Raw genomic sequence first — 19,200 nt, 5'->3', positions numbered from 1 at the left:
CTAAATTGCTCATAAAAATCTCCAACGATGGAGATTCCACAAGCTCTCTAGGCAATTTATTCCACTGCTTAACCACCCTGACAGTTAGATAGGAAGTTTTTTTTCCTAATGTCCAAGCTAAACCACCCTTGCTGCAATTTAAGCTCATTGCTTCTTGTCCTAGTCTCAGACGTTAAGAAGAACATTTTTTCTCCCTCCTCCTTGTAACAACTTTTTATATACTTGAAAACTGTTACCATGTCTCTCCTCTGTCTTCTCTCCTCCAGACTAGACAGAAACAATTTTTTAAATCTTCCCTGATAGGTCATGTTTTCTAAACCTTTAATAATTCTTTTTGCTTTTCTCTGGACTTTCTCCAATTTGTCCATATCTTTCCTGAAATGTGGTGCCCTGAACTGGAAACAAGACTCCAGTTGAGACCTAATCACCTCAGAGTGGAGCAGAAGTATTTACTTCTCGTCTCTTGCTTACAACGCTCCTGGATCCAATTCAGGATTGCCCTCCTGGAATTCAAGACCCTCCATGGACTTACTCCAGTCTAGATAATATCTACCACCTGGTTGCTCATGCTCCTCCAATCTCAGCCTCCTCTCCTAGATGGCTATTTCTCTAGCATTGCCCCATGAAGCTGGATTTCTCACCACCAAGAAAGCCTTAGTCACTCCCTCTCTTGCCATCTTACGTGGTCCAGCCTCTTCCCTTTCAAACATGAGGCTAGCTCCAGTAGGTCACTTGCAGGCAGAAGACCAAGTCTTAAGGCGGGGGAGAGGGAATTTGGCCTGCACCAGAACTACAGGGTTAGGCCCAATAATTTATGGCCACTAATGGTAACTTCAAGTTTACTATGTTGGGAGGGGAGGTGCATGAATGTCCTATTAAACCAGGGAGTGGGCTGTAAACTATCACAATTGTAGTGTTTCCTGAGAATTCTAAATAAAAGAGGCTGGAGATTGCTTTTATAATCTCTGGCAAACCCAGGTGGCTAGAAAGCACGATTATCATTATTATAAAGCACTGTCTGTGGACGTGGCCCTGTAAAAGAGGTGGAGTGTGTCAAACCGATAATGGGTCCTTGCCCCAATTGGCTCACAAGAACATAGTGTAATACAAGCAAACACAGGCATGAGCATATTCTTGCCAGAAAGACTTATGAAGTAGATGGATCTTTAGGAGTGGTTTTTGAAGTAAGCAACCTGGCCTATGGTGAGTCATAGGGTTACAAGGGACCTGCAAGGGTCATGTACTCTAACTCTCAAAGGAGTAAGAGGTTCTTTCAGATATGTGGGGATGGTGTGAAGGGAGGTACAAAGTTGTCAGGAGACAGAGGGAGTGACCAGAAATGAATCAACAGCAAACACCAGGGAAGGGAGGGCAGAGGTATAGGCTGGGGTGGAAGTATGGAGTGAGATGAAAGTTTTACCCAGTTCTCTGGACAATATTCTCTTTCTGCAGAAAGATGCAGTCCAAGGTATTTGCAGTATAACAGACCGGGTGTGTGTGCGTGTTCACGCAATGGCTCCAAGGGAAACATATTTATTTGCTTTATTAGTGAGGTAAAGTATTTGCTTTTGGGGGCTCTAGCAGGGCCTTTCCAGGTCATTTAGAGCAGTGGCCCATGTAGGACTGTGTCAGGTTGACACTACTATTAGCTGTTGGAGTTTCTGCATGCTTGAGTGCCCCTCTTGCTTGCTTATTGTGTTCCTGGCTTTTGGAAGGGGGATGGTGAGCCTGCAGCAGCTGAAGTCCCACAAAAACATTCTTGTGTGAGCGATCTGGGTGGCAGTTTTAAAAAAAAATACTTCTAGATCTCACTTAATTTCCCTTACTCCACTAGTTCTGCCTGAAGACACATGCAGTAGGCAGGTCTGGCCCACAGCCTGGGGAACAAAGTATGATAGCAACTATGGAACCTCAAGGCCAGCTCAAAGAAATGTGTAATTTCCCACTCTGCTCCTCTCCCCAAGCTGCAGACTAACTAACAGGCTCCGCTGGAGTAGCTACAAAGTGAGAAGCAATTCGCTGGCTGATAAAAGAATGTCACTTGGCAGCTTTGTTTTCAAATCTAGGCCAGAGGCCAAAGTGCCCCCTTGTGGCCAATATCATATTACTATTGCCTGACCAGCTTCTGGCTATTTTTAGCAAAGTACTCTGGTTTGGAATCTGCCCTTTGGTTTAATCTCTCTTGTCAATAACATTAGGAAATGCTTTGTGTTCCGTGATACGTGGGAGCCTTTCTGGGCTCTTCTCATCTGTCCATGCTCGGCAGTAGCCATTGAGAGCAGTTGAGAGGACTTTGACAAACCACGTGTAAGGGGACTGTTATCCCCTTACTAACATTCAGTGGGCATGTTTTGGTTGGCTAGCTCCCAGCGCTAAAAGAATGGGGAGATGCCAATGCTCCAGGTCAGGTGGATTGACTGGGCTAATCAGGGAGTCAGGAGGCCAGGGTGGGTCCCCTCCTCCCATCCTTCATGTGAGCTGGAATTGCCTGGGTCAGACAGTGGGGCCAAGGTAAGCTGCTGGGAGCAGAACTGCAGCCCCAAAGCCAGAGCACAGCCCAGAGAGAGCAGACCTGCCCTGGGTGAAGAGTTGCAGCAACTAGAGCCAGAGGGGCCAGAGAAGCAGGCCAGGAAGCAGGTCAGAGCTGGGACCAGAGTCACAGAAGCAGCCTGCAGAGCAGACCTGCCCTGCCCTGGGAGCAGAGCTGCAGCAACCAGAACCAGAGGGGCCAGAGAAGCAGGCCAGGAAGCAGGTCAGAGCTGGGACCAGAGTCACAGAAGCAGCCTGCAGAGCAGACCTGCCCTGCCCTGGGAGCAGAGCTGCAGCAACCAGAACCAGAGGGGCCAGAGAAGCACCCCAGGGAGCTGGAGGCAGAGCAGCAGCAGCAGCAGCAGCTGTGCTGAGGCAGAGTGAAGCAGTCCAGAGCCTGGTGCGGTGAGCAGCTGAGGAGAACGAGGGGGACTCTGGGCAGTGGGCCCAGCGCAGGAAGACGCCTCAGCCAAGAGGTCAAGTATCAGAGGGGTAGCCTTGCATCTGACGAAGTGGGTATTCACCCACAAAAGCTCATGCTCCAAAACGTCTGTTAGTCTATAAGGTGCCACAGGATTCTTTGCTGCTTTTTCAGCCAAGAGGGTCGGCGGGCCAAACTTGGAGAGGGATCGTAACCCTAACAGGGCAGGGGGAACACTGGAAAGAAGGGTCCTGCCACCTAAAGTCTGAGAGCGTGTAGCCATTGCCAGAGCAAGTGTCCGACCCACAGCATCCCTGCAGCACAGCCAGGGCCTGAGAAGGAGGCCTGGGACCTACAAAATAGACTGTGCACTGCCCTGCCATTCCAAAGACACGGTTTGTAATGTTCCCTGCCACAGAGCAGGGTAATGTGTTTCCTTCAACCTTTCCCATTTTTCCTTATTCCTCTTTAAACTAATTGTTAAACTGTATTGCTTTAAATTGTATGTAATAATCAGTGCGTCAGAAAAGCATCCAGTGCAAAAAGAGTACCCCATAGTGGGAATACCCTAGCCCCTGACCTAGGTAACCACAGCAAGTTGGGTGTCAAGCCCCCCAGGAATCCTGGGCCCAGCCTTGTTGGGGTTACAAGGACTCTACCAGTCAGGAAAGTGCAAGGGGAGCCCTCAAGGGCAGGGAGGCCTCTGGATAAAGGAAGTAGGAGCGAAAACTCAGATCCTTCCACTAGCCCATTTCACTGGGGTAGTACAAAAGCCAGGAAAGTTCCCCACAATAACGGGACCATTCCCCTGCTTACACATGCTTTATGACTTTGTGTTCTCATGGGATGACTGACTGCTGGGTGCCTTGAGCCATAATGCAAAGAGCACTGATCCAGTGCGTTCACAATCGCAGCTGCTGGTATACACTGTACTAGTTCGACCATTGGGTTTTGTGTGTGCATGGTGGATGATGTAATATGCAGGAGGGCAGACTAGCTGATCTGGTGATGCTTTCTGGCCTTAACTCTATGGCCGAAGACCCAGTTCATGTAATACGTGCATCCTACGACCTCTGATAGACCAGGTGGAATAACATCCCCACACTGGGGAAAAAATGTTTTGGCTTTGTCCATAGACAGCTAAGACTTCAAATGTGATTGTCCAGCACGGCAATGTGTTCAGTTCTTTGACTGTGGTGTCATTCTCTCAAGTAAATCGTAATAAAATATGGCTGCTGCTGTGGTTATCCAAAGGGTTACTTTGCAGGCTGCTGCTTCTGATTTGGATTCTTGTGCCCATATTTCCCATTTTTATTCTCTTGTTTTACAATGGGCACCAATCTAGACATGTATGCCACTTTGCTGGGATTGTGATATCACAGTATCTTGTGAGTAGACAAAGAAAACAGTGCAGGTATCTGTCCTGGTGGTGGGCCCTGTGGCCTTAATGTTGCCTTCCATACCCATCATCAGGGCTGGCTTTAGGCCAATTCCTGGGAATTGGGCCCCGCGCCTCAGGCACCTTTTTAAATTTTTTTTACTTACACTGGTCTGTTCTGGGGTCTTCCACGGCCCCGCTCCCCTGACCAAAGCGCCGCTGGGACCGCAGCAAGCTGCCCCACAGCCCCGCTCTCTCGGCTGGAGCCCTGGGCCCTTTAAATAGTCCCCAAAGCCCTGGGATAGTGGGGGGCTCCGGGGGCTATTTAAAGGGCTAGGGCTCCAGCTGTCTCTGCCACCCCGTCCTTTAAATGGGGGCTGCGGGGCTCTGGCCGACTATGTATTCTCCAGGTCTCCCACGGCTATTTAAAAGGTCTGGACGGGTCAAGCAGGGGAGCCCTGGGCCCTTTAAATAACCCCCAGAGCCCTGGGATAGCGGGAGGCTTGGGGGCTATTTAAAGGGTGGGGCTCCAGCTGCCCTGCCCTGCCCTGCCCTGCCCACACCAGCCCTGCCCGCAGCCAGCTCTGCACTCTGTGCCCACAGCCAGCCCCTGCCAACGCCCCCTGCCCTATCTCCAGCCACCCCCTGCCACACACCCCTGTGGCCCTGCCCAAAGCCAGCCAGCCCCCTGCACACCCTGCCCACACCCAGCCCAAAACCCTCTGCCCTGTCTCCAGCCAACCCCGCTGCACTCCCCTGCCTGAAGCCAGCCAGTTCCACACTCCTCTGTCTCCAGCCCTCCCAACCCCTGCTGCATCCCCCTGCGGCCCTGCCTGAAGCCAGCCCACCCCACAGCCCTCTGTCTCCAGCCAGCCCTGCACCCCTTGCCCAGCCTGCAGCTAGACCCTACCTCCAGTGAGCCCCTGCCCTGCCTCCAACCAGCCCCATGTCCACTGCTGCCCTGCAGTTCCCAGGGCAGTAACCCTGCACATCTGCTTCAATGAGGGGGGCAGGGAGCAGCTGGGACCCACACATGTGCACACCCCCAGGGAGTGGCAGGGACCCACACATGTGAAATGGCGGTCATTAATAAGCAATCAACAGCATACATGATGCAATGTACATAATATATAATTGTATTATTTATATAGTTATGGAAAGTAAATAATACATGGAAGAAATGAAAGACTTTTTTTTATACCTTTTTTTTTTAGTCATCCCTGCCAGGGCCCTGCTGAAAATGTTCGAATTGGGCCCTGCCCTTCCTAAAGCCGGCCCTGCCCATCATAGAGACTGTAGGGTGCAACAAGATCACTGTGCTTCCCCCTGCCCCCAATGGTATATATGCCAGTTCTCGGCAAGACAACTTCCAAAATCTCCTCTTCCCATGGAAGAGCTAATCAGATCTCCTGAACAGCCCTTCTCCAACACAAACACACACACGGGGAAAGTTCGCTGCTGCAGGTGTTACGGTAAATGAGGCTAGAGAACAGACTGCTGTCTCTGGGTAGGGCAGCATGATTCACACTCCATCCTTTGGGACCCAGGCATCTGACTCCAGGGGGTCCACACACACTAACCACATGGCAATCTCACTGTAGTCTTTTCCCCCTGTGATAGGACTCACCCACCAGCAGCATGAGAACTAGGCCGCATCCTCTTTTGAAACAATGTCCTCCACATGCCACTAGAGCCCGTGCTGCAGTTTATGGTGGTACAGTAGGATTCATCTTTTAATGCCATAAGAACTGGACTGAGTGCTATTTTGGGGCAGTGGAATCTGCATGGTATCACTCCGGGATGCCACCTGCCATCTTTTTGTGAGGACCACCTCAAACGCATGTGGCACACCCCAGCTTCTCTGCATGTCTGAGCTGGGGTGTTCTGCACAGCTGGGCACAGTCGCGCCTTCAGCCATATATGTGGTACATACCATTGGCAAGGGTGCCAATTGAGAGGCAGGGCCACCGGTGGGGAGGAAGGGGGAGTTTGCCCCAAGCCCCACATTTGAGAGGATCCGCAAACTGAGTGGTGTTGTGACCTGGTGTGCTGGTTTGCAGTGCCAGTCACTGAAATGTGGCCTAGCCGTTCCTCCATCATGACATTTGAAGTTAAAGTGGTTCTGCTGTGAATCCCACGTTATACCTCTCTGGGGCATCCCTAGCTGGAATTAGCACAACTGAAGGAAGAAGCAGCTCAGAGTCTTCCAAAAGCTGACATCTTGCTGAGGTACCTGCAGCAGTATTTTCAGCCACAGATAAATGTTAAAGAGACTAATTAGTCTTGTGGCCGAATCTGCTGGGCTCGTGCCTTTTCATGAGTGCACCACGGTGCTGAGAATTTAAAGGCTCTTATTACCTGGTACGAACTTCCAGTAAATCAGCAGAACCTGTAATATAAGTCAGCAGCAAGGTTAATCTTGTTCACCAGCTCCATTCACTGTGGGGCTGCTCGTATAGTTACTGTATGGAAATCTTCTGGCTGTGTTGAGCAGTGGTTTACCATTGCCTTGATATTTGGAGCTCTGTTACTTCCTGCTGCAGCTACCGTGTAGCAGTGGTGGCTTGTCAGCCTAGGCGAGTGGGACACGCCCAACCAGCAACTTCAGCAGCAAACTCCCCAAAGCTGCATTTACTGTGTCTATACACTGATGTTTAAGGAAAGTTAAGCACATGCGTATTAAATAAGGGACGTAAGTTCACAAGCAGTGCTTGTGATTTAATGTAAATGTCACGCTACTCACTCTCTCCCCATCCCCATTGTGAAATGCAATGCCAGAAAATGTAGGGCTCTGGCTGAGGCTCAAATCCTGGTATAGGCAAGAGTGCCTCAGGAAGCTGCCTTGTTGCCATGGTGACATACCAGACCTAGGAGTCTCTTTCTGAGAGCATGTGGCAACCGTGGGCTTGGTGAGTCTGTGGCAGGATTGCAGCAGTTAAGGCCAGTTCCAACAGCAGGGCTGCTGGGGGCTCCCCTTCCAGCAGTGACAGAGCTCCAAGGCACCAGGGCTCAAGGTGTGGGGGAGGCTGCAGTCCTCCTGGCCCAGTGGACTGCAAGGAGGACAAGCTCCGCAGGAGGCCACTCTGCTGCTGAATGTTTCTGCCCAGGGACAGCTCCCACATTCCCGGCTGCTGAGGGAGGGAGCAGTGCCATGACAGCAGAGCTGCAGAGGGCTCCCTGCACAGCCGCAGGGCTGGTGACACTGGATCCCTGCAGACGCAAGGTGCGGCAGGGGGACTACAGTCCTGGGAGGGCAGAGCAGAGACATACCCCAGCCAGGAGTAGGACATATACTGGAAATCGTGAGACTTTGTGGTGTGTGCTTCACCTATCAAAAAGTTATCAGCCACCACTGCAATGCAGGGAAGCTTCAGCAGCGCGCGTCATGGCAGGTCCTGAGAAGCTGACCCAGCTTGTGGCTAGCAGGATGCTGCTATGTGTAGGACTGTGCAATTGATTGTAACATCCCCTTTTCACACCCAGGCACTTTATGCCAGGCAGAAAAGTGCTGTGCCAGCTCACCAGAACCCCTTGAGCTCACAACCGCTGTACAGTACCTGAGGCCACACCCAGCCCACCCACGTGCTTCACAAACATTGGTGATAGTGCCCGCCACAAGGTCTTTCGTATGGCACCTGCTGAAGCAGTGCAGTCTACAGTAGTTACGCCTCAGTATGGACAGGAAACCACAAGCATTGCAGCCACGCCAGTTCAGCTATTCTCCTACCTCATTCTCACAACGTAGGGCCTTGTGTATGGAAATAACTCAGAAGTCCTGAGCTCAACAGCAGTACTGGACCCTACGGAGGCTCTGAATGCACTGGTGCAACTGCAGCTGTCAGGAACGTGGGGCCAGATTCTGGGCCAAGCCACCTTAATTTTCCTCCCCCCAAAACAATGACCAGTCCAGTGCAACTCCAGGTTGCTCTGTTATATTCTGCTGCCCTTGTTCTAAGGGTCTGTTCTGGCAGTTGGGGATCTCTGGAGCTCAGTGACTCCCCAACCATGTCCCTTGTAGCACGGCCACCTCACTTACCCCAGCCCTGGAAGGGGGTTGGGTAGAGCTGACACTGCCTCTGCACCTCATGGGGACTCCCCATGTAAGCAGAATCCAGAGCAGGCAGTTAAGCTGGCTCTCCAACCGCTTTGAGTTGGGGCCAAAGTGTGCATATGCCAGAATGGTTCTGTCAAACGCAGCTGGTTTTAAGTACAGGTCAGACAACCAAACATGTCACACAGTCAGTGTCCTGCAATGGTTTGCTTGCTGCAGACACACCCTTGGTGTCATGTTCACTGCCTTGGAGACCAGTACTGAGCATGCCAAAGTGAGCACAGGGCCAGGACAGGAACCTAGAGAAGCCACGTATAGACAAAGAAAGGGGAAGTGAAAGCACCAGCCTTCCTCTCCCTTTGCAGACTGCCCAAGTGTTTCCGTCCCATCCCACCTTGAGCATTCGGAGTCTGACTTACCTTTGAGTGCAACTAACGCTGTGTCACAGAGGCAGAAGTGCGGTTGTTGTCACCAGAGCCCAGGACAAAGTTTGCCTCTAAGACTGACTTGTTTCCATGCGGGCTGGGCATAGTTTACAAGGTTCCTTTAAGTCCGATATGACACCCAGCTAGATTTTCAGGTCAGATTGTATTGAAGATTAAAGCAGCAATACAGCAGGTAAGAAAGGAGCACTCTGGGGACAGCAAGCCCAAAGCTAATAATCCTGTTTTTGTGTATTCTCCTAGGGGGTCCTTGGTGGGTATGAGGGGAAATAATAATCTCTGGCTCTTACATAGCACTTGTTATCAGTAGATCTCAAAGTGCTTCACAGCCTTCAATGTATTTATCCTCCCATCACCCTGTAAGGCCGGTCAGGGCTATTATCACCATTGTACACAGCGGGAACTGAGTTACAGAGAGACTAAAGGTCTGTCTATACCAGGAGTGGGCAAACTTTTTGTCCCGAGGGCCACATCTGGGTGTGGAAATTGTATGGTGGGCCATGAATGCTCATGAAACTGGGATTGGGATGCAGGAGGGGGTGAGGGCTCTGATTGAGGGGTGCGGGCTCGGGTGGGGCTGGGGATGAGGGGTTGGGGGTTCAGGAGGGTGCTCCAGGCTGTGACCAAGGGATTTGGAGGGCAGGAGGGGGATCAGGGCTGGGGCAGGGGGTTGGGGCATGGGAGGATGAGGGCTCTGGCTAGGGGTGCGGACTCTGGGGTGGGGCCAGATATGAGGATTTCAGGGTGCAGGAGGGGGCTCGGGGCAAGGGGTTGGGGCATGGGAGGGAATCAGAGGTGCAAGTGATGCTTACCTCAAGCAGCTCCTAGAAGCAGCGGTATGTCCTCTCTCTGGCTCCTATGCAGAGGTATGGCCAGGTGGCGCTGTGCACTGCCCTGTCCATAGGCGCTGCCCCTGCAGCGCCCATTAGCTGCAGTTCCCAACCAATGAGAGCTGCGGGGGTGGCGCTTGGGGTGGGGACAGTGCACAGAGCCCCCTGGCTGCCCCTAAACATAGGAGCCAGAGGGCGGACTTGCTGCTTCTTCTGGGAGCCTCAGCACACTCCCGCAGAGCAGCCTCCGAGCCCACTCCCTGGCTGGAGCAGGGGAGCAGAGCAAACCCCAGGCCCCACTCCCCAGCGGGAGCTTGAGGGCTGGATTAAACTGGCTGGGGCACGTGGGCCATAATTTGCCCACCCCTGGTTTATACTATAGCGGCTTTTGCTCTGCTGCTGTAGTGAAGACACTTCCTCTGTCAAGGCAGTCTACCTCTCCTAGAGGCGGTTGCTAGGTTGACAGAGGAATTTTTCCATCGATGTAGCCGCATCTACACTGGGGGTTAGGCTGACCTAGCTGCAGTGTTGATGGTGTGAAATTTTTCCCTGTCCTGAGCAACGTAGCTGGGTTGATCTAATTTTCAAGTGCCGACCAGGCCTAAGTGATTTCCACAAGGTCACCCAGGAAATCTGTGGCGCGACTGGGAATTGAACCCTGATCTCCCAACCTCTAGGCTATGGCTCTAACCACTGGACAGACAGGGAAAGTGAGAGAGGAGGAAGGATGGGGATGGAGAAAGAGAGGGCCTGGCTCAGCTCTCAATTACAGTGCTGTAAATCAAAGGAAATTCCAGTGAAGTCCATGGAGTTGCTCTGAAGGGGGGGAGCAGAACTGTGCCCCAGGCTGGGACTTTCTGATGCTGAGTAGTGGGGACACAGGTGGTTAACCGCTTGACTTACGGTGTTGAGGGGGAGCGGAGGCTGGAGGAACGTATCATGCTCACTCTGAGCTGTTTGATTTCTGAGGAAGTCGTCCTCGGCTTGGTTTCCTTTCCCTCTCTGTACCATTGAAACAGGAAGCTGGTGAGCTGCAGCTGCTGAGTGTTAGTGAGACAAACGAACGGCTCTGGCAGCTTCTAAACACTGACAGCTGGATTGTCAATAATGTTTCCTCCAGCTCTGGCAATGGATCAGTGCTGGTATCATGGGAACATCACTCGCTCCAAGGCTGAGGACCTGCTCTCCAAAGTGGGAAAGGATGGCAGCTTCCTAGTGCGGGCCAGTGAGTCGATCTCCTCGGCGTACGCACTCTGTGTTCTGTAAGTATGGCTCTTACCTTTCATGTGGCTCCAATGCTTCTGCCCCCCTGTGTAGGGACTACCCCTACCTCCTCCCCAGCACAGACACACAGCCACCCAACCTACCAGGAAGGTGTAACCCACCGTGCAGTGTGGTAGGTTTAACCTGGCCTGGCCTCAGAGTGTGATAGAGTGGATTGAAAGAAACCACATTTGTGACAGTTGTTGTGGAACAAACCACACTAATGAGGGGAGGCCAAAAACCCCTGATTCAAAAGGAGACAAAAATCCAAAGAATGTCTAGTGGATTGATGCATTCGGAGATGGGGAACCATCCTGTTATCTCTGGTCTGTCTGAATGATCCTCCCACCTGGGTCTTGTTCTCTTTGGAGTGGGGAAAAAACCCCACCTGAGCATGGTGCCCACCAGGCATTCTCTCCCATTGAATTACTCACAGCTCACTGCATGTTTGATACTGCAGGTTGGTCAGTAAATGTCTTGTTCACTCTGACAGGTGTACTTTACATGCGCAGGTAGCTTTGCATGCCAGCACTGGTCCTTATGGAGGCTGTCTGATTCAGCCTGAACAGGGATGCGGCCCTACAGAGGGATGCAGGGTTCTAAGAATGGTAAAAACAGGGGGGGCGGGAAATCTCCCAGTGTTCTTAGCAGCTATTTCACTCCAAGTCAAAGACCCTTTCCCTGGAATGAAGATTAGGGATTGAATTGGAGAGATCAGTGCCTCTGGTCTTGTTTGATTGAGTGCAGCTGGTGTCAGGAGACGTTGAAGGAGAGAGAGAGAGATCAGATTCAAGAGTTTGAGACTTTCTTAATTTTGTCAGAGAGAGCCATCATACCACAGAATCATAGGGCTAAAAGGGACCACAAGGGTCATCTAGTATAACCCCCTGTCAAGATGCAGGATTTGTTGTGTCTAAACCATCCACAGCTGGTGTCAGCCTAGGAGAAATCAAATTAGTCTGCTGGGACCCTAGGCCTAACAATCATTTCATTTCACAGCCACTGGGAACAGACTTTAAAAAAATCTCACCATGTTTTTCTTAGTAATCAAATAACAAGCAGGTTTCTTGTTGCTGCTGCTTCCTCTTTAAAGTACATTAGTCTCAGTTCTAAAAAGAGGTGCTGCTGCTTGAGCTGTGGTCTAACCGTCTGCCTTTGAGCTACAGCCTCTGAGGACAGTACAGTACACGACAGAGGGTGTGAGTCTCAGAAAGAGTGCATGGGGCAGGCTAGCATGTCCTATTACATGTATGTTGGATGGTGGTGGTGCAGAGAGGAGAGTGCACAGTGGGGAAAGCATGCGTGTGTGTGGAGAGGGTGGCATACGGAGGGAAGAGGTGTGCATATGGAGGGGAGGGAGTGTTTGGTAGATGTGTTTGTGTATGGGGAGCAGAGTGAGAATAGTGACTGCAGACAAGGAGCATTTACATCTTTGGGGTTGGGTGTTGTCTGCATGTAATTTAGAGCTGGTGCCAAAGTCACTTGTTCCTAAACTATAACTTGGAATAAATAGCACAAATTGGCTTCTTCGGGGCGCTTGCAAGATCCCTTTTATTTGCTTTGAACAAACACATACACAAACAAAATACTGTTTGCAGACACTAGGAAGCTGCGAATATTTGCATCAGTTTTCCCTCTGAAGTGTTTGCGCAGCCATCTTTGAAAGCCCTTTGTTCAGTTTTAAGAGACAAGGAATCAGGGAACAGAAACAAGATGGTGACTAAAGTTGTCTAAAATGGAGGCCAAAAGTCAGGCTCTTCGGTCCATATTTAGATACTTAAATAAGTGGGCTCGGTTTCAGAAGTGCTGAGCACCCAGCAGCTTCCTCTGAAGTCACTGGGAGCTGATAGGTGCTCAGCACTTTTGAAATTCAGGCCACTTGTTATTTAGGTGCCTAAATATACAACTAAGATCCTAACTTGTAAGCCCCCATTTTTGAAAATCTTGGGCCACGTGACTTCAATGACCAATCATGCAGTATGATTAGCGAATTTGGAAGAGAGAATGCTTGAAGCAGTGGTCGTGGGTGGACAGGTCATAAGCGAATTATAGGCCAAAATGTGTCATGTGACCCATGTGTCGATTACCAGGACAATTTATAAAATCAAGTTTGCTGATGAATAATTCACGAAGAGAATAGGGACTAAACATGCTGAATAAATTGTTCGCTGGGAATAGATCTCCCAGCTCAGGTGGCAACAACAAACCATCCCAGTGTCTCAGTGTTAAGGGTAAAGTGCTTCTCATGTTTACTGGAGCAGCTCAGAACATTTTCAACTAAATACGTTTTCATCGAAATATGATGATTGGTTGAAGCTGAGATGTTTTGTAGAGTCATATCAATTCTGATTAGGTTTTCAACAGGAAGGCTTCTGAGCCAAGCGAAAAAAAGAACCAAATAAAAACGCTGACCTTTTGGATACAAAACCAAACATTTCGACACAATTCTGCTTTGCAAAAACATTTGAAAGGTTCTAATATGGAGCGAAAACAAACTTCAGCATTTCAAAAGTTGTCACCAAGCAGACCTATCATTCTCCAGCCAGAGCTAGTGTTCACCTAGCAGCTCTGTTGAAATTAGAATGGAAACTTGAATAATTTTTTATCCTGCTGAGCCAAATAGATTTTCCTGGAGAGATGTTGCAGGAAAATAATGATTTGAATAACGACAGATCAAGGGTGTGTATGTGTGCAAGTAATAATGCCTTCTCTTCTTTTATTGCTCCGACAGCAGCAAAATAGAACTTAGACAAATTGTACAAACAGCAAATACACAGTGAATGCTCCTCCTCCAGACACTTTCATCCTCTGTTCTGTAGTCTGATCCTTATGACCTGATTGCCCCATGAAAGGCAAGGACCAGAGTGATTCTCCTTCTTTCCATGTCACTACTTGGTTTGCCCGTTTATGAACTAGAAATGACTGCTGAGCTCTTGCACTCAAGGAACTCAACTGGAAATGATTGCGTAGTTCACAAACTCAAAAAGGGTTTAACAGCAAGCTGTGCCTGAAGCAGCATTATCCCTCCACTGGGACTGTCTGTCTTGATGTGCTTTTGTTCAAGAAGCTGGAAAACATAAACAGTTAGACGGGGAGGGAAGTTTGTGGGGGGACTGTATTTTCCTTGTGTGTCTTTATTAAAAAAAGATGGCTTTCCTTTAAGATCCTTCTAGGAAAATCACTATTTTAAAGACCAGACACAGTGGCTCTGGATCATGTACCAGTTGAAAGCAGTGCTAATGAATATCTACAAAATCACTAAGTTGAAAGTTTGTGTGTCGGAACTCTTCAAATGTAGCACTGTGAGGCCATTTAGTGATGATTAGGATTTCTTCCAGGCCAACCCAAAAAGAAGCTCCCTTGCAGGACTTAGCACCTCTTAGACAGTTTGTCCCAAACACAAAGGCACCAAGACCTGGACGGACCAGTATTGCCCTCATCTACTGGGCAATGAAACTGGAAAAAGCCAGGGTATTGGATGTGATAAAGAGCAGATGTTTTGAGGGGAGAGGGGCTTCCTTTCATACACCTGAAGGCACTGGCACATACTGTGATGGGGCAAGGCAAGATGGCTACAGTAAAGTACTGAGGAACAGGTATGTTAGCCCCAGGCTGAACAAATCCCTAGTACCCTGGTAACCAAATGGCCGTTGCTCCAGGTTAATCAAGGCACCTGGGGCCAATTAAGATCTTTCTAGAAGGCAGTGGAGATAGCTACATTGATTGGAACACCTGCAGCCAATCAAAGGCAGGTTAATCAGGGCACCTGGGTTTAAAAGGCCAGTCAGGTGGGAAGGAGCCAGAGGAGAGGAAGTGCATGTGAGGAGCTGGGAGCAAGAGGCTCAAGGAGCTGAGACTGAGAGGGTGTGCTACTGGAGGATTGAGGAATTATCAGACAATCAAGCATTATCAGACACCAGGAGGAAGGTGAGGATAAAGAAGGTGTTTGGAGGAGGCCATGGGGAAATAGCCCAGGGAGCTGTAGCTGTCACGCAGCTGTTACACGAGGCACTATAGACAACTGCAATCCACAGGGTGCTGGGCTGGAACCCGGAGTAGAAGGTGGGCCTGGGTTCCCCCCAAACCTTGCAACTCCTGATCAGACACAGGAGGAGCTGACCCAGACTGTGGGTTCCACCAGAGGGGAAGATCACTGAGGTGAGCAAATCTGCCAATAAGCGCAGGACCCACCAAGGTAGAGAAGGAACTTTGTCACAGTACATAAGCTCATTTTGGTGCTGACACTAATTAGAACACAGTGGATGAAGAGGACTCAATTCTTCTGACAAAAGAAAATTCCACTCTTTCCAGGCCATGTCTCCAATTAAAGACATTTCATGCTGCCACCTCCTTTGGCCTCTTATTGGAGACTAAGTCATGCAAAATGTTCTAAATACTGAAAAGTCCTTGGCAGGAAGATGTCCCCTCCACCTTGTGAATAACTGAAGATCTTTGCTGAGTCTTCTCTCCACTAAACATGTATAGAAATACTTCCCACTGCTTCAGTCCAGCCATGGGTACTTCTGTAAATATCTGTAGAGTCAGATAAGGCCTTAATAGCCCACAACATGGAATAAATTAAGGTTGGAGAGGGATTGTTTTGGAGCATTTTGCACCTCTCATAAACATTATGTCCATTGGGTTGTGTCCTGTGAATTCACCTTTTAAAGGCATCGGAATAGCTGAGATAGCAGGATTGTAGACATTAATAGAGCTGTGGCATTTATCTTCTATCGAGTGAAAGGGATACCTCCTGAACGGAACTCAAATATTGTCCAAGACAAATGCCCTTCCAGACAGGCTTTGGAGGCATCCTGTTACCAGGGAGGTAATACTCCTACATGAGTTTGGAAGTTTCTTCCAAAATCCCTGGCTTCTACTCCTGAGTAGAGGAGTAGCGCTTTGCTATGTGACCTTGGGCAAGTCATTTCTAGCTCAGTACCTCAGTTCTCCTATCTGTAACGTGGGCATAATGATGCTGACTTCCTTTGTGACTTAGAGCTCTCTGGATGAAAAGTGCTCAATGAGAGCTGGTTATTTGTTTTCTGTGTTACCAGTGGATGATCGGCTCAGTGATGGTCCAAGAGAAGGGGACCAGAGCTGTGATTCCCTCCAATATCTCTCCGGTATCCAATGGTACCGCATGTGAACTGTTCACAGTGGTATCAGCTGAATTCCTAGGGGGGTTGCCTATCTCACTGTGTATCTGTACAATGCTTAATAGACCAGGGTTCTGACTGTGGTTGGGTCCTATAGTTGCTACCATAATATACACAGTGAAAAGTAGTTCTGATTTGCAGCAAGGCCTTAGCCACACTGGAAGAGGAGAGGAAATATGTACCCATTCCCCTTTCCCTCTTTTGCCTTCAGAAGCTGGTGCAGAGGAGGGAGCTAGGAGACAGATGAAGAAGCATGTTGGGACACATTTAGCCTCAGGAAATTGCTTTGATGGGTGCTGCATATGCCATCAATATGTCCAAGATCAGAAATGCTTGTGGCTTTCCAAAAACATTCTGAAGAAACATCTCAAAGAGAATCGTTTTAGGTGAAAAGTGAAAGTATCTAGGACCAACTGTGCAGCCGTCATGCTGCTTAAGAGTTAAAAGCTTAAGAGCAATGAAGTTATAACGACAAAACAAGGCAGATAAATGGAGGTTGTTAGCGAACTGTTTGATTCACAGCATTCCACATTTGTGCATGGCTGAGTCATGAGATTGCTAAGGAGGATTCCCACAGGAAGAGCCACTTTTGCTCACGCCATTCATTTATCACTTTATAGCCTTTTGTTAGCTTCCCCTGTAGATGTTCCTCTGGTTAAATATTTCTAATACTACTGTAACACCCTGTCTCAACAACCTCTGACAGTGGGTGCCTGCCATCTGATTGTGCACCCAATGTGCTTTGATGGCCTGATAGTCATTGAGCTGGTTTGTTTATCAGTTTCATAATCTCCACACACACAAATTTTCTCTCATCAGCTACATAAGCAGTGTTGTTCTCATCTCAGCCCCTTTTTGCATAGTTGCAGGAGGAAGTGGTGGAAGAGTTCTGCATTGACAGATAAAAACAAAACCAAATCTCACTCCTGGGGGGAGATCCCCAACTGGTGTCAACTGTCATTGCACCATTGACATTAAAGGAGCTCTGACAGCTGACATCAGCTGAAGAACTGCCCCAGCTGGGTCTGGGAGCACTGAAGAGATGTGGGTAGGTGTGTGAACACCTCAGATCACTTCACAATGAGCCCTCAGACCTGTTGTGAGGCGGCACTGGGCTCCGAAGGGCATTCCAGCTCTATTCTTGTGCATCTTACTTAAAAGAACCCAGGTTCAGAGGGAGGTGTGGCTAAATCCTGTGGTCAGCATTGAAAATCTCACCCCAATATGTGAGTAACTTGGTTTTATGCTCTGTCTGACTCCAAATGCAAGGCTGTATAACCCCTAAGAAATCTTTCGCTCGCTCTTCGTATGATTCAGAAAAGTCTAGTTTAAATAAACATATAAACCAAATCACAAAGGAGAAAAGTATATTGGTATGCATCAACCAACCCTCCTCCTCTGGAATGCTGACCACTGACCACCTTTCCTGACCCTCTGGGGCTGGACTGCAAGCCTTATCTGTTTTGCCCTGGGGATGCTAAAACAGGATTGAGATTAGTTTTTGGAGGTAAATGGGGTTGAAATGTGTGTCCCTGGTTGGCACAGAGCCAGTTTGTGGAATGTGTTTTAACTTAGTGCTAGGTGTGTGCTGAGAGCTGTTGGATCACATCTGTAACCACTGAAAAGTAAATAACCATGTATTCCTCCATTGTGCTGGGAGCAGCCCCCCCAGGCATTATGTGAGCTCAGCAAAATTCAGCAGCCATTGAGGAAGGCTGCATATTCTGCATGGCTTTGCCATCAAGTTGGTCTTCCAGTTCTTGACAACTTGTTGATGTGTCCCTCATTGGACAAAGACCGAGTACCCCCTTTAGACAGGAGTCCGGTTCTGTTTTCATCTATGTCTGGTGCAAATGAGTTTAGGCCACAGAGTGGGGCAAAGTCAGAGCAAGTCTAATTTGATTTACTACCCCCCCGGGGAGGTGGTAGAAGAAAGTGTGCTTTATGGCTGTTCTACTTGCACTAAATCACTAAGGGTATGTCTACACTACAGGATTATTCTGATTTTACATAAACCGGTTTTGTAAAACGGATTGTATAAAGTCGAGCGCATGCGGCCACACAAAGCACAATAATTCGGCGGTGTGCGTCCATGTACCGAGGCTAGCGTCGATTCTGAAGTGTTGCACTGTGGTACTACACTGATATAGTTCCCCTGCAGTCTCGCCTCATGGAATTCTGGTTTGAGATCCCAATCAATGATAGGTCGCCAAAAAGCAGTGTTCGACGGGAGTGATTCGGGTAAATGTCGTCACTGTATCCTTCCCTCCTGAAAGCAACGGCAAGATTCAACATTCGCGCCTTTTCCCCGGATGCCACTGCAGACGAATAGATGCAACCATGAACACGTTTTGCCTTTTGCACTGTCACCTGTAGTTACTGATGCGCCTCAGACGAGGCATACGCATGCACACAGCCAGCATTACATGCCTTGCAGGTTGGCAAAGTTACTCAGTTTTCTGTTACTCTACTGCTTCTGAGTGCTCCGGCTGCCGCTCGCGGATTGCCGGGAATCAAAAGACAAAAATGGAATAGATCCCGTCATTCCCTCCTATGCTTTTAATCTAAAAAAGTCATTCTGCTATAATATGGTCAAAAGTGTATAAACCAGTGCATCAGAGAACACAGAGACAACGCGCTTACCGTGTCAGATTCCGCAAATATACGTCATGCCATTCTAGGGGTGAACCCTTGGCAAATCACATCGCACCTTCTTCCTTCTCACCCCACCCTGGCACCGTGCAATGTCCCCATCCATGATGTGTGATGAATATAAGAATGCAGAAAAGAAACACTGAGTTTGTGAGAATATAGAATGAGGGGCAGCACTCCACTCTTGATATAGTCAGGCAGGACAGTTAAAGGTACGGGAGAGGAGCCGCAGCATCCCGTGCTATATGCAAGTGCCAGACAGTACGAGAATGTTTCTAGACATGAAGGGGAGGCTGATGGAGCTCAGTCCCCAGTTGCTATGATGAGGACGTTACCGAAGCGTCTGTACATCGCCAGAATTATTATCGGGGATCATTCCATTTACTGCCAGCCCTCAGCCAATCCCACCGAAGGCCAGCCAGGAGCACCACGATGAATGATAGGACGTCTATGACAGTCCTTTTGTACTGGCAA

At 49.2% G+C, this 19,200-nt stretch overlaps 1 protein-coding gene across 1 annotated transcript in view; it reads left to right on the top strand.

The window, feature by feature from the left end:
- Nucleotides 1-10,692: 10,692 nt before the first annotated feature.
- Nucleotides 10,693-19,200, top strand: part of INPP5D (inositol polyphosphate-5-phosphatase D) — a 120,266-nt gene continuing 111,758 nt past the window's right edge. The window contains exon 1 of the mRNA XM_075068985.1: nt 10,693-10,914. Coding sequence (XP_074925086.1) covers nt 10,760-10,914 — 155 coding nt within the window. The 5' untranslated portion in view covers nt 10,693-10,759. The remainder of the gene's footprint in view (nt 10,915-19,200) is intronic.

Source organism: Chelonoidis abingdonii, chromosome 8 (genome assembly GCF_003597395.2).
Source record: "Chelonoidis abingdonii isolate Lonesome George chromosome 8, CheloAbing_2.0, whole genome shotgun sequence".
In the NCBI taxonomy this organism is placed as follows: domain Eukaryota; kingdom Metazoa; phylum Chordata; order Testudines; family Testudinidae; genus Chelonoidis; species Chelonoidis abingdonii.
This window is presented reverse-complemented; position numbering and strand designations above follow the sequence as displayed.